Genomic DNA, 13,597 nt, shown 5'->3' on the forward strand with positions numbered 1-13,597 from the left:
CTCACTGTCTAACAAAAACTGGTATGTTGGTGAAATTGATATAATTCACATGACTGATAGGAGAAAAAGGAAAAGATATTTTGCCTTTTTTTTTTTTTTGTATACTACTTTTCTTCGTCAAAGGCCTCTGGTCTTGCATTAAATCATTCTGTGCTGGTGAAGAAGCATGTAGTTGTTACTGTTGTTTTGGGTTTCTAAGCAGAAATGAAAGTAAAGCCTACCTGTTTGCATTCCTAGGTTACGTTGCAGTTTTATACATATTTGGTATTTATGATCTGTGCAGTTTGGCAGTGCTGATAGGTTCATGCTTAAAACACTGCATTGAAGTCGCTCAGAATAACAGCTCTACAGGGAATGAAATATCACAGCTTCTCTGCTGAATGCAAGAATGACGTCAAGCATCATTTTTCTTTAAGAGTATACAAAAACTGTACTTAAGTCCCTTCCAATATTGATATATTGGTAATTCACAAGCATTGTTAATTAAGAAGAATTTGTTGTGTTAGGACTTCTACTGTGCTAAATGTTGCCTGTTAATAGATGGATACGGATTGGTTTATTTTATGATGGTTACAGTACTGTATTTCTTATGATTTTTTTTTTTCTAGTGGTAGATGCTGCTGTAATATTTTAAGTCCAGTATTGTAAAATTAGACACTTTCAAATTTTGCATTTTAAAATTATTTGGACTTCTGAACATGTATCACAGAGTAATAAAGGATAAATGAAGTGTTACTTCTTATGTAACACCCACTTTCATTCTCAATGAATTATATGTGAATGGAATAAAAAAAATAAACTGCTACTGACAAAGAAGCAAAATAATGTATTAAAAACCCCAACTCTTCTTTCTAATAAACTTCAAAATTAGCACATACTAAGAGCCATGCTTTCTTTTCTTTCAGAACACATAACTCCACTGTGTGTCTTTTCTCTAATAATCACTGAATGCTCTTACATCTTTTTTTTTGGTTTACTGTATGGTGCTAACTGTTGCTTTTGTGCATTTTTTTTTTATTTAACAGTTGTTCCTGTCATTTTGAAAGCGCTGACATATGATGAGAAGAGGGGGGCATGCAGCGTGGGTTCCAATGTGAGAGATGCAGCATGCTATGTGTGCTGGGCCTTTGCTCGTGCTTATGATCCTGCAGAACTGATACCATTTATCAATCAGATTTCAAGGTAAGCTGTGGCAATAAGAAACTGAGCTATTTACAGTTAATTTTTAAAATCTCTCCAGAATTAGGAAGGAGCTAGAAGTTAATCTAGTAGTTTAATTCTGTATCTTCTAGGAGTCTAATGCTCTCTCTTTAAGACATTTAAAATTAGATATTGACCAAAAGTGATCCATTTAGGGGAAATACCTTCATGCTTAAAAAGTAGCTGGTGTGTCCCACGTAACATGAATGAAATTAATTGATCTCTGGATATTTTTGTTTCTCTCTGATAATTTTTAATAGAGTTCATTGATTCATGCAATAAAATGACTCCCAGCTACTTCTAAAAGCGGTAAGAACTTGAGCTCTCCACAATGGTTCTGAATTCTTAATAACATACCACTTTGAAAAACTGTGTTTTTATTAAAAATAATAGGAAGTTTTGACAAAAGTTAAAAATACATGAGGAAATACTTTTCTCTTTTGATATTATTTTTTTTAATAGAGTACCCCAATCCAGAATGACCACTGTGCTAATCTCTTCTTATAGTTGAATGGAGATGCATGCACGTACTTCTTTCTCAAGCAGTGGTTTCTGTTTGAAAAGACTTTCAAAAGTCAAACTTTCAAACAATTCCCACATCAAAATCTGTCATACTTCAGTGGTGGACTGAAACTTGATGCAGCTTTTCCTTTAATACGGAGGATATTTCTGCAGATAAAAATTGGTTTTGCCTTTTTCTTTTTTCTTGTTTCTCTTGCTTTTCCTCTTATTTGCTACTCTTGTGGGATTCTCTCTTCAGCATTTAGTCTTTTTGTTGGCAGCACACTGGCTGACATTTCAAGGTGTCTTCAATGGGTGATTTGCACTGCAAACACAAAGAGGTAGTTTCTAACAGTTTCTTGGCAGACTTTTACAGCACCTATTGATAGAAGCAACTCAGGCATCTTTGTCTCCATTGGAGGGGTTTTGATCCGTAGTCATTTAGTATTATCTTTTTTCTAAAGGAAAAAGAAAGTTTGGACTGTACACTGATTTGTGGTCCTGGATATCTGGTTCTATTTCTAGGGGCTGCCTTGCTTCCAGATTGCTGACAGAATGATTTCAGTCGCTATATATGTCCATCTCATCCAAACAGCCTCATTTGGAAACACAGGATTACTTACTTACCCCAGCAGGTTCCCAAAGAATATGTAGCTTTTTCTTTCTTCTTTAAAACATGTTTTTAAAGTTCTTTGGGACAGCCTGGAAGCCATACGTATCCATTTTTATTCTTTGACCCCAGTGTACTATACCCTTGCTGGTCTCTGATGTTCTTCATCCTTGTATTGCAGGGTGACATAACAGTGTCTCTTACCTGTGTGGTACTTGATCCTGGGGTTGTTTGAGACCTTGATAAAATCTTCCTGTCTAAGAACCTACTGTCAAATTTCTTGAGGCCAAACACTGTTCTCCTTTCTTCTTTTTTATAAGCTGTCGTGTCTTTTCTCCAAAGTGAGCAGACAAAATTTCTAAGACTTGTTAGCCTTGTGTCTTTGTCTTTGATAAAGCAGCTTCATGTTGTTTTGATCATGTTTCATGTACAACAGAATACAGACTAAAGAAGAGGAGTTTTGTCACACCAAGTTGTGCTAGAACATGATACCGTCCACTGTTTCTGGATGACTGTTCCTGGGCCGCACCAAAAGCGGTGTGGCCAGCAGGGTGAGGGAGGAGATTCTGCCCCTCTGCTCTGCTCTCATGAGACCCCACCTGGAATATGCTCCACCATCCAGCTCTGGGGCCCCAACATAAGAAGGACGTGGACCAGTTGGAGCGAGTCCAGCGAAGGGCCGTGAAGATGCTCTGAGAGCTCTGGAGCACCTCTCCTATGAAGACAGGCTGAGAGAGTTGGGATTGTTCAGTCTGGAGAAGAGAAGGCTCTGGGGAGACCTTATAGCAGCCTTCCAGTACTTAAAGGGGCCTACAGGAAAGATGCACTCTTTATCAGGCAGTGTAGCGATAGGACAGGGGGTAATGGTTTTAAACTGGAATAGGGGAGATTTAGATTAGGTATTAGGAAGAAATTCTTTACTGTGAGGGTGCTGAAACACTGGCCCAGGTTGCCCCGAGAAGCTGTGGCTGCCCCATCCCTGGAGGTGTTCAAGGCCAGGTTGGACGGGGCTTGGAGCAACCTGGGCTGGTGGGGGGTGTCCCTGCCCAGGGCAGGGGGGTGGACTGGATGGTCTTTAAGGACCCTTCCAACCCAAACCATTCTGTGATTCTGTAACTTTCAGAAAGAGAATGCAGTGCTCTGGAAAAGACCTGCTTTAGTTTAAGTATGCTAGAAATAGTGGTATTTGCGTAGTAAGTTGTTAAGGAAATAGTTTCTTCTGAAGCATCATATTTAATTCCCTTCTAGCTGAGTTTGTGGTGCATTATGTATGGCATGAAATTCTTAAAGGTACCTAAAGATGTCTTTGCACAGTGAAATAATTATGTGATTACATCTTGGGTTGTAGTCCGATTTTTAATCTAACCAGCACAGGTAATGGCAGCAATGAAGGCACAGAATGTTAACAAATGTTTCTAACAGGCTGTCACCAGCTGTGCAGAGTTAATGACGGCGGTCGTTGAACTTGCAGGACTACTTGCAGCAAGGAAATCTTCCGGATCAGTGTAGCCATACTGAAGCTTGGTTCAAAACTGATGCTTTTTGTAGATTTGGTCAGCAGCCTTATGCAAATAAATCCTCTGCTTCCTTCCTCTGACTTAGCTGAACAACTTTAAGGTTTCTTTTAAGGTCTGGCCAGCTTGTTTGTTGTGAAACTTAAAAACACCTAAGTGTGAGTGTGTAAGCCTTCTATTTAGCAGAATTCCGATCTGTTCTGTTAATCAAAATTTTTCTTCTGTTCATGATGCTTTGAGCGTTATATTTCTTTTACTCCTTTCACCCTTCCATGGTGCAAAACAATGTTGTTTTGCATATGTTAGATGCAAGCTCACCGTTTTAATTTTCCATGATTTGCGGTATTTTGTTTTACTCTCACAGAGCTGCTAGTGGGAACTTGTGGACAGGTATGAAGGATGTTATGTTTCTGTAGAAGCTCCTGTCTTCTAGGTTTCAGACTGTTCCGGAAACAAATGCTTCTTTCCCTTTTAGGAAAATGTCAAGTGAAAATAAGCGGTATCTTCTATTTATGGTAGCAATAGCAATTAACACTGTGGCTATGCAAGCTTCAGTTGTTTGGAATAAGTTGATGGAGTCGAGAGAAACACAAGGTGGATGGCGACGGGGAAGCCGAGAATTGCGAATGATCAGTTGTAAAGTGTTACAGCTTGTATATGCTTAGTTTTCTGACAAACCTGCACAGTATTTTAGCAAGTTTTAATGCTATATGAAGGCTTTGCTTAATCTTTGTAGTTACATTGGCCATACCTTCTAAATATAATTGACTCTTGGAGGTAGAATTGCCACTCCAGAGAGAAACGGTGAAAAAAAATATTCAAATAAAGTATGACACACAGTTTCACCTATTGTGTCAGCAAGGCGATAATTACATACAGCTTTTTTTTTTAAATCTAGCCTTAGGTGTGTCACTGTTTTACTTAAAGAAGAGTCATACTTCTAGCCACAAGCAAATTGTTGCTACCCTTAAAAAATGCAGAACTCAGCATCTTGAAACAAAGTGCATAATATCCATTGTGAACTGAATTACACAGCAAAATCATCTGCCTATATAAGAATACAAACTATTAGATTCTTATAGAAAAATAATAAATCCTGAAAGGAAAACCACTAGCTCCTTAAAAAAAAAAATGCAATGAGTGTTTGTGATCCTGAACTGTTTGCTTGTGTTGGTGCTGGAAATTGCACATGGTTTATCCTTCATTCCCAGTCTGTAACGCCGCTGTTTAACTGGTGGAGGAACAGAGATAAGGCTGACCTTGGAGCAGAAGCAGCTGGTTGCTACGCTCAGACTCCAAAGGCAAGGCAGGAGTCACGGTAGAGTAACTAGAAGGTGTTGAGTTGAACAGTGAGCTGCTTCGTGTCTTCCTGCTTCATGTCTTGGCCTTTGGCACGTGTTAGTGTGTCTTGTCGGAAAACTCACTTGGGTGCCAAAATACAGAAGTTTGCTACTTAAAACTGGGCCCTCCTGACCCGTTCAGGCTGTGGTACAGTAGTTATGAATTAATGCAAAGCAGTAATTTGGTGCAAAGTTGTATCATTGTGTAATGGAAAGACAGTCTTTTCTGTAGTCAAGGGACATAAATATTTTGCTTTTGCTAGTGAAAAATCACCCTAAACTGCATAAAATCCTATTTTTTTTTTGGTAAAATTTGAAACAATGTTTTAAAAGAAATATGTCTCCATATTCAGTGATAGCTGTTTCTTCTCTGCTTTCTTACAAATGTGATGAAATTGTCGGCATATTGAAGTTACAAACTTAGATTGCTGTAGATCATAGATCCGCCCTTTCCCTTCCTGACCTTACCACTCTTAAGAAAAAAGATAGAGAATACTTATTAGGAATACTCGCTTGAGTACTTGCTCTTATTTTTACATGTCAGTATTTTTTCCCTATCCATATTTCAACAAGATACACTTACTCGCATTTGCTTTTTTATTTTTTTAAAGTCCAGTTAAACTGGTTTCTAAAACCTTGTCTGATCTATTCAAACTACAGGACCACAAGAAGAAAATTTTTGGCAAAGTAGATGAAACTGCACTTTTATTGCAGGATACCCTTACTACAATTTGAAATACTTGCCTGTACTGAAGTTTCTATTCAAGCGTATCTTTATAAAAGCACTACTTGACGGAGTTTTTTTTCTCTCCCAGTCTCTACATGCATGCTTTCTTTTTAAGCTTACCTATGAGGAAAGTTAAACATAATTTAATAACTTGGAAATACAGGTAATTTGATTCCTGCCCCCTTGGGTGTGGAAGTTACTGTCTGTAAAGTGGCAGGTGCACACTAAGAAGCTGAGCTGTTTTGTTTAAAACCTAAACAAAAAATGAAAAGGAAAACATACTTGTACTCTATTATACAATTACAGTGATTAAATTATTGCTGGCTATCTTAATTATTTGGAACTGTTGCATGGTCAGAATGTAGTTTCATTTATCTGTCATTCGATGGTGTAGGTAATCAATAAACGAATCGTTATTTAGAAAGATCTAATTGCTATCTCCTGTTCAGCAGAACAGTAATACAACTGGTGCGTACAGTGTAGGAGTGCAGGTGGCTTTGTCTTCCCTGCGGTGGTGCGTTGTTTTTGAAGAGGGAAAAAAAAAAAGGAAGGTGTGGCTATGGATGAATGATGTAGCTTGCTCCAGGGCAAGATTGTCCTGCAGAATTGGGGAAACCTGAAGTATTGCTTTGAGCTACATCTTGTACCATGATGAAATATTGAGAATAGCTTTTTTCTTTTATGTACTTGAATATTGCCTTCAGAAGAGAGTTGTGTGCCCTCTGTGTCTTGCACTTGCCTGAAGTTATTTCCCGCAGGAGCATCATATGCCTTTTATTTTTTTTCTTTTAATAGCAGCATTTTTAGCTGCTATTCTAAGCATTTTCATGCTCTCTTCTACATGTGTATTTATTTTAATTTCATCATTTTACCCCAAAACTTTGGGATTGGAGTAACACACTGAAGATGTGTTACAGGGACTGTGAAAGTATGCAGCGTTGAAGTGGGAATGGTCACTGTATTTTTCCTTTTCTGCAGACCTTCTGCTTGCGTAGATAAACAGGAGGCATTAAATCTGAGACTGTGGTCTGAAGGGCTTTTTCCCCTAGTAGTGCTGCCTGAAGCTGCCTCCTTTGCTTGTTCCTTCACCTGCGGCGCTCCTCCGGTTGAGCGTAGTACAGCTGTGTGTGATAAAGTGAATGGGGAAGCATCTCTGGTTAAAAAAAAAAAAAAAAAGTAAAGGTAGCAAAAGAAGAATTAATTGAGCCTCGATCTGTTTTCATTATCCAGCTCAGTGCTTAGCCCCTCCAGCTGGGGTCCTGGCACCACTGAAGGGGTGTGAAAAGGGCTGTTGGCAGCCGCGGCAGCTCTCAAGAGGCTCCGGTCTGACTCTGGTCTCGCCTCCTTTTTTAACTTGCTTAGAGTGTTCAAAATGGTTTTCCTTGTGATGATTATTATGCCTTCCCTTCCCTAATGTACGGTAGAGAGGAGAGTTTTCTGCCCTGTAACAAGTTAGACTTTTCCCTTTTTTGGGGCTCAGGAAGGAAATTTTGGTTTTGTGCCAAATTGGCAAGAGGTTTGAGAGGGTTTTTTTTGTTTGTGTTTTTTTTTTTTTTTTTCTCCTTCCCGCAGCTTCAGGGTGGTATGTTTGAATTAATAGTAGCAAATTCTCAGAGGTTAGCAACAGGATAAGCTTCTTGCTGCTTATTACTAGTATGGACTAGAAATACCTGCTACAGGTGATAAAGGAAATTCAGATTTATTGTCTGGTACGTCTGGTGCTTGTAAGAAGAGGGTAACCAGCTATTTCTGATGTTTCTGTGTTCTGGTGTCTGTCACCTGGCCGGCCTCTGCTCTCTGATTCTTTCTGCCTTGTCCCGGGGAAGTTAATGAGATCAGTGTTGGGCTGAGGAAGTGAGCTGGACTTTGAGTCCTTTTAGCGTTTCCTGAAGCCAGTTAAGTGAGGACTTGAGGGAGAGGGGAAGGGATGGGGAAGAAAGGGAGAATTATTAGTTGACTGATAGAATTGCAGCTTGCTTTTAAAAGTCCATTTGTGTTTGTACACTGCTTGTTGTGCGTGCAGGCTATATATACCTCAAGGAACTACAAAAGGTGTTTCATAGAGACTGCAAGATGCAAAGCCTTTCTTCGCTCTACCTGTTAGTAGTCAGGTGTGGTACATTTCAGGCAAGTCAAGACATGATTCTTTAACTAGCTTGAAAAAATATTCCACTTTGTTTGACATAAACAGTTTCTTTATGTTAGGAAATCCTGGTGGAGTATCACATAAACTCCCACGACAAAGCAGACAGGTGAAGACACCTTAGACATGTTTCATCTTAGGCATGTTGCTTTCCTTGCTAATCCCTGTGTTACGGCAGACTGTGCCTGCATTTTCAATAGGAATTAACTTGAAGAAATTATTCATGTAGTTTGATAAGCTTAAAATACTTCTATTAAAAGGATTAACATAAACCAGTGACTACAGTGTGATTTATGAATATAATGGGGCTACTGGGGCAATGACAAAAGTCCTGGGTTTTTTTGTGTTGTTTTTCTTAAACATGGTATTCAGTTGCAGCACTGAATAACTCTGGTGGCATCACAGAGAGAGTATGTTGTTTTGCTGGTTTTTCTTATACAGATTTGTCTTAAGGTAACAGAAGAATAAGAAAAACTGGAAAAGTACAATTTGATTATAAGCTGAAATATTGGCCAGAAACTCTTGTGTTTAATAACCTGAAACTGTTTTCCATTATATTTAATAAACCGCATTTTAAGTCTACATATGAAATTCAAAGAGCAGTATTTATTCTCCAGTGATGGTCTTCTGACATTCCTAGTTTGAAAAGACTGCATAGTCTTTCAAATCAGTCTGTTAATAGTTAATATGTATGTCCTTACACTCAAACCTAAGTGTCCCTTTTGAGCCACTGTTGGAGACAAGACAATGATTCGGAAGGATCTTGGTCTGACCCAGCATAGCTCTTCTGAAATACTCTCTTGACAGAGTATTGCACTTAACTTCAGGGTACCTTTGACACAGTAAGGGCAGCACTTTGGACTCTGAGCTTCCCGGCTTGATGAGGGGGGTTGGGGTTTTTTGTTTGTTTGTTTTTGGTTTTGTTTCTCAGAAGAGAACAATATTGAAATGTTGCGTAACTGACAAAGCAATGTTTTATCTTCTAGTCCATATAATCAGAAATGTCAGGCATAAATTTGGGTTTTTTTTGCTTTCCAGGATGATTTCCAACCACTTCCTTAGTTTTGAATGTTCTCGTCTAAAAGGTTTATGGGAGCTATTCATATAATTAAAATTACGTACTTATGAAATGTCCTTTAAAAATTATTTTTAAGCTTCTCTGTATGCCAGAGAAGAAAATTAGCGAACATGGTATGAAGATGATGTATTTGACCCAGCGCTTTTTCCACCAGTGAGCCATGTATGCTGCTTTCTAATGGAATGCTTCCTAAACATTTACTCTTCTGATCGCTGTCGTTTGGATGACCTCCTTTTGTTTTATAATCACCAAATGTCTTTGCTGCAGAGAGATGATTGCTAATGCAAGTAGCAGTAAGAAAGCATTAGCTGTCTTAAACAATTTATTGGGGTTTATTTTCATTTTGTTCTTGCTTTCTGTTTCTTGGGAGGTAAACTGAAATTACAGAAGCAACACTGATTGTGCGTTTCAGAGAATTTTAACAACACAGTATTCTTCACTGTAGGAAACTGATAGCCACTACCCAATCAAGTTTGATATTATCAATGTAATTAATAGCTTTATGCTAAAGAAAAGCTATCGTGGATTTTCTTTTCAGCCAGTATTTATTTCCTGTTTTGCCTGGAGTCAATACGTAATGTAATGAAAAGTTTCATAGTTTGAAAGAAATAATTTTCTGCTTAAATGATTCTCCTGAAGTGATGCTTATTTGTCACTGAAGTTAATTGAATGCTGGAGGTGGATTTCTAAAGCTGTAGACATCGTATCCTGGGATGTATTTTCTTTCTTCTGTTGTGTAGCACATCTCTTAAAAGCAGTTCTGAGGTAAAGAATTAAATGGTACAGGGTTACCAGACTTCGTGCACACAGAAGTAGTTTCATATAATTGTGCCTCTGTATCTATAGGTCACCTTTTAAAAAACCTGCTTTGCAATTTATCTCGCAGGTCACTTTTTAGCAGGATTTGCATATTGTTTTCTGATTTTTGTTACTTACAGGATGTGATTGTTCTTGCACAGATAGCTGCAAGTTTCCATTGCTTAACTTTCAGGTTTGCTTAAGCCTTACATAAGAGTTGCTGTGCATTTGGCTATTGAGAAACTGTATTTCCAAGTTTTAATTTAAAATTGCACTGTATGAGTCTCACATTAGAGATGATAGTTAAGTCCAATTTTAAATTCCTGCTATATTTAAAATAGAAAACCTTTCTATGCAGTTAAACATGTTTGCATGCTCCTTAAATTGCTTTGATACAGTAGGACGACAGTTGTCTGTTTATGGTATGGAAAGCCCACACCAAACTAGAGAAACGAGGAAGTACATGGTTATTTCAACTCAAATTTTAGTTTAGGCTTGTATTTATAAATAATAAGCTCCTTAGAGGAAACGCTGTGTGTTCTGCTTCGAAGACTAAATGATGAAATGATGGCGTTACACATTTCTTCTCATATTTTTGGTACTAATACTCAGTATTTTGTTTCCTCAGTGCATTGGTTATTGCTGCAGTATTTGATCGTGATGTTAATTGCAGAAGAGCTGCTTCTGTAAGTTATCACATTCTAGCTTATGTGTTTCTGTTCTTTTTTGTTTGTTTTCATTTAATTTAATAATTTGTAGACTTAGCTATGTAGAACTACAGTATATAAACAATATATTGCGTGGTGAGCAACAAAGTGCTTTTTTAAATCTTTAGAACTATGGTGTGAATTTAGATTTTAAATGGTACAATCCACAGATCCACATCTTGATTTATGGCCACAGTTCACAATCTGCTGTATTGTTGTCATGATGGATAAGATAAAGTATCTAAGAAAGAGCTGTTTATCATTTTCTGGTCACAATATCAAAGACAAAAGGGTCATTCATAACACACAAACACTGTGTCTTTTTCATGTCACCAAGCTGGTAAGTTTTGTGAAGTTATACTTTTCTGATTGCTCATCAGCTGTTATTCTGTAATTGTGGTAAGTTAAAAATTTCTAGAATAATCTCTCTCCTTCAAACATATTTTCAATTATTGCATAAAACTCTTTCTATAGGACTAGGAATTTTTAACAGAAAGTGATAAATCCATTAGGTGGATGTTGTTATCTAGTTAATAGGACTGACGCCAAATTACATTCTGTGGAACCTTTCTGTAGAAAATATGTATGCTATTGAGAATTGAAAAGTATGCGTGATGGTTCTTAAGAGAAGGGAATTTATGGAGGAGAGGTTATAGAATGTGAGAAGAAGAAAGAATCTACATCTTAGCTTTGAGAATTTAAGTCTGTGTTGTATATATTGAACTTCCTCTCCTAAAAGAAGTATAAGTTGTCTGTTTCAACAGATAAAACAAATTATCTTATGCAAATGTGAAAACCACACCCTATAACTGTATTAACTCAAAGACAGGGCAAAACAATGTCCGTCAAAGCACCAGGTCTCTATTCCTAAGAATAAACTTCACTGTGAATGCATTTAAAAAAAAATAAAAAGGACTGTTATTGCGACATGCAAATTAGTTAAAAGGTCTGTCCTATTTTTTGACAGAAATTTTGAAAGCTAATGCATTTATAAGAAGCATTTCTCAGGGATACCTGGATAGCATCCTTATTTTTTCTAGCCACACCTGGGCTTGAGAGTTTAAGCTGTTGAATGAAGCTGCAGCATAATTGCTGGGGAAGTGAGTCAGTTGCTTGTGTAATCATATCGCAAATCACTTTGTCTAAATAGGTTAAAACCAAAGCATGGAAACTAAGATGCTGTAGATCGCTGAGTACTGATACAACATATTCTTCGTGTAGTGTACAATGAACAAATGTGAGCAATGCTACTTGCCCCCAAACTTCAACTCCTAAATTTTAGAAACTCCGTAATTTGCCCTTCTTGGCTAATTTAAGTCACTTTATTCAAATAATATCCTTAGAGGAAAACAAAGGTAGCTTTGCTTTCCTGAGAACTGCACAAAACATTAAGGAGTGTAGACGGTGAAGAGTGAATTATTTATTAGCTCTATAGGAATTGTCCTGGGAATCAGTGGCAATATATATATAGAAAGAGGAGAATTCTTTTTAACATGATTGCTACTGCAAGTGTACTGCTTACTTTTAGTGGCTTGATCTAATTGTCCTCTGTCATCGTCATTATGTTTCTATGCTTAAACATAAACTGATAGTTTGACCATGAAATACGGTGCTAAACCAGATACATTTACTAATGCCATAAGCTTGGTGCAGATTGTGCTTCCATATTTCGAATTAATACAAACTATAGTACGTTTTCTTCTCACTTTCCTCTTCTACTTTAAGCCAAGCTATCGAGCATTCTGCAATGCATTTATCTCCAGTCAAATTAATTAATTCATTAGTACGTTCTAATTGAAAGCTGGTCAAAATTTGGAATTGCTGTTTTGATGGATATTTCTGAAAGTACTGAAACCTTTTTTCTTATTTTAGAAAGGCAGGCAAAGAAATATTTTGTGTTTACCGGGCATTACTGCAATCTTGAAGAAAAATACCTGGGAGTCCTAATTATTTCTAGTCATTACTACAGTTAAATACCTATTTAAATAAACAACGTGTTTTACTAGATTTTCCAACTATTACAATATGCAATATATTATAATGCAGAGCACCAATAAAACAAAATAGCATATAGAGATATTTTGAACCCTGAGGTTAGAGAGAATAAAACAAGACTGTTCTTTTGAAGCTCCAAAAGCATTCCGAGCTGACTTTTGCAACTCTTTCATGAATAATCATTATAAGGAATAATCACATGAATAAGAGATCGCGGATTGGGCTCCATTCAGCTCTGACATTTTAGAGAAGAGTTTTTTCCCTCTTGGCTGGTTGATAGTTTTAAAAATCATGACTTGGAGAATGTTTTAATATTTTTGGAACAGCAATTCAGGTAGGACAGTATTCAGGTTACAAGGCTAGTTGGTCATCTTGGTTCTGATATGTAATCTTTAAATTAAGATCTTTGCATCCAATTTTTCTGTCTCCAGAAGGGGATTGTATGAAAAATGAAAAAATATTATTACAAAACAATTGAAATATTTGGCATCTTTCAGGAATTTGCAGTTGTTTGAAAGTATGATTTGAATAGTACCATTTTCAGTTATTTGAAATCTCAGAAGTATTATGAAGAAGAATCTTTTGTGAAACAATAAAAAAGTACTAAAGGAACAAAGAGGGTATTCTGTCAACATGAAATGAGGTCTAGAAAATTCCTTCTTCACTTGGACAAACAATGTTTCATTATTTTCGTATTTCTATTTTACTTTCTCTCACAAAGCTTTAACAGAATAATGTGGTGGTGATGGCTTTCCTTGTAACTTTTCTGTGCAGCATACTCCTTCACGCCCAGGAAAAATAATTTACCTTATCACATTTTTGTTGCTAAAATTGGAATTAGTTGCTCTTCTCCTAGAACAGTAATGTGTTTAAGTTGCCACAGCTGGAATATGCATTGTCTACAAAGCCTTCCTAAATCAGTGGTGAAATTTTCCAAATATAACTCTAAACACTCTCACATTCTGTTTTTACATTCCTTTGAGG

The 13,597-nt window shown here is 37.1% G+C and overlaps 1 protein-coding gene across 1 annotated transcript in view; it reads left to right on the forward strand.

Annotated features, from left to right (window-relative positions):
* Nucleotides 1-13,597, forward strand: part of TBCD (tubulin folding cofactor D) — a 113,410-nt gene that overhangs the window by 53,083 nt on the left and 46,730 nt on the right. The window contains exons 14-15 of the mRNA XM_009888818.1: nt 1,026-1,182; nt 10,540-10,597. Coding sequence (XP_009887120.1) covers nt 1,026-1,182; nt 10,540-10,597 — 215 coding nt within the window. The remainder of the gene's footprint in view (nt 1-1,025; nt 1,183-10,539; nt 10,598-13,597) is intronic.

The sequence above is a fragment of the Charadrius vociferus genome, unplaced genomic scaffold, assembly GCF_000708025.1.
Source record: "Charadrius vociferus isolate BGI_N301 unplaced genomic scaffold, ASM70802v2 scaffold281, whole genome shotgun sequence".
Taxonomy (NCBI): Eukaryota; Metazoa; Chordata; class Aves; order Charadriiformes; family Charadriidae; genus Charadrius; species Charadrius vociferus.